A 1,473-nucleotide genomic window follows, 5' to 3' on the forward strand; every position below is an offset into this window, starting at 1 on the left:
AGCACCGATCAAAACATTAAAAACATAAAAGAATTTGCGGAAACTAGCGATAGAAATCGCTCTAAAGAAATACGCGACCTTGCAAAAACCGTGGAAATAAAATACGACACCGAGACTGACCAGTCGCAAATAAACGCCCATTTAGAAACCGCTGCTGATAACGTAACGGATGACGAAACTGACGGACCGAACACGTCACAAAGACCACGAGCCGCATCTAGCCGCGCCGCGATTAAACCAATAAACAACTACAACGAAGATCGAGGGCTCGAGGCAGATAAGGCCATACGAACTGTCGAGACACTACGAGGTCGAGATGACGTAGGCGTTGAAGATATCATCTTATCGGTCCGCAAAGCAAGAGCTAGGCAAGGCAAGTGACAGAGAGCTATTATTACATCTCATACTGATCGAAAAGATTACCGACAACGCGAAACGAAACATACGATATCTAAAAATCAACTCGTTCGAAGACTTATATTCATGCTTAAGACAACACGTATTAACACCAACAACTATTAGCAACTGTAGGGACAAATTAAAGAATTTAAAACAAGGGGCAACAGAAAGTGTACAATCTTTTAACTCCAGATTCCGACAACAGCTAAACGAATTAAATTATGCAGTCCAAAACGAAAACCGCACACCAACAGAACGACGCGTAGCTATAGATATTGAAGAACGCGAAGCACTTAAAACATATTTGCTCAACTTACGATACGAGATAGGACAGATGGTGGTATCTAGCGATCCAAAGAACCTGAACCTTGCCCAACAACTAGCAGCTGATAGAGAACAATGGTTACGAGAAGCAAATCGTGTTGCCAACCGCCCAAAGAATCAATCTCACAACATTACATTAGTATCCAAGCGAACTACTACCGATTCACAGCCACAAACTTCTGCTCAGCTACCTAGCCGACCATTAGACGACCGCATGAAACCGAAGTGTCCAAAGTGTTTACGAATTGGACACACAGCCGAAAAATGCTACTCTCGAAATTTTCCATTCGCCAGCCAAGGAAAGATTCCACCTCGAGTAAACCAAACAACGGAGAACCCAGAGGAAGCTTACCTCGAGTTAACTGCACCACCACCGGAAGATTACTATCAATCGTACTGCAACGAAGAGACGGAGGAAGAGCCAGATTCCTCATCGATACCGGAGCAGGAATCAACCTTATAAAAGAAAAAGCCTCACTAAACGTCCAAACTTCTAACCCAAAAACCTTCCTAATGGGAAGTGACAAACATACCACTAACAAAATTTGCAACTTAACCATGCTCAAGAAAAATCATCAATTCTACGTAGTCCCTAACAACTTTCCCCTAATCGAAGATGGAATAATCGGACTCCCATTCCTTACAAAGTATCAATACAGCGTCACTAACAATAAACTAACCTTGGACGAAATTATATTACCATTCCAGGAAACCGATAGCAAGATAAGACCAGGCGAAACTCTAATCTCA

General features: G+C 42.5%; 1 protein-coding gene across 1 annotated transcript; it reads left to right on the forward strand.

Annotated features, from left to right (window-relative positions):
- Window positions 1-715: 715 nt before the first annotated feature.
- Window positions 716-1,214, forward strand: LOC117214602. The gene has a single exon (XM_033460807.1). It carries the CDS (start codon window positions 734-736, stop codon window positions 1,184-1,186), a length of 453 nt encoding a protein of 150 aa, XP_033316698.1. The 5' UTR covers window positions 716-733; the 3' UTR covers window positions 1,187-1,214.
- The last annotated feature ends 259 nt before the right edge of the window (window positions 1,215-1,473 follow it).

The sequence above is a fragment of the Bombus bifarius genome, unplaced genomic scaffold (assembly GCF_011952205.1).
Source record: "Bombus bifarius isolate JDL3187 unplaced genomic scaffold, Bbif_JDL3187 scf7180000009213_frag, whole genome shotgun sequence".
Classification (NCBI taxonomy): domain Eukaryota; kingdom Metazoa; phylum Arthropoda; class Insecta; order Hymenoptera; family Apidae; genus Bombus; species Bombus bifarius.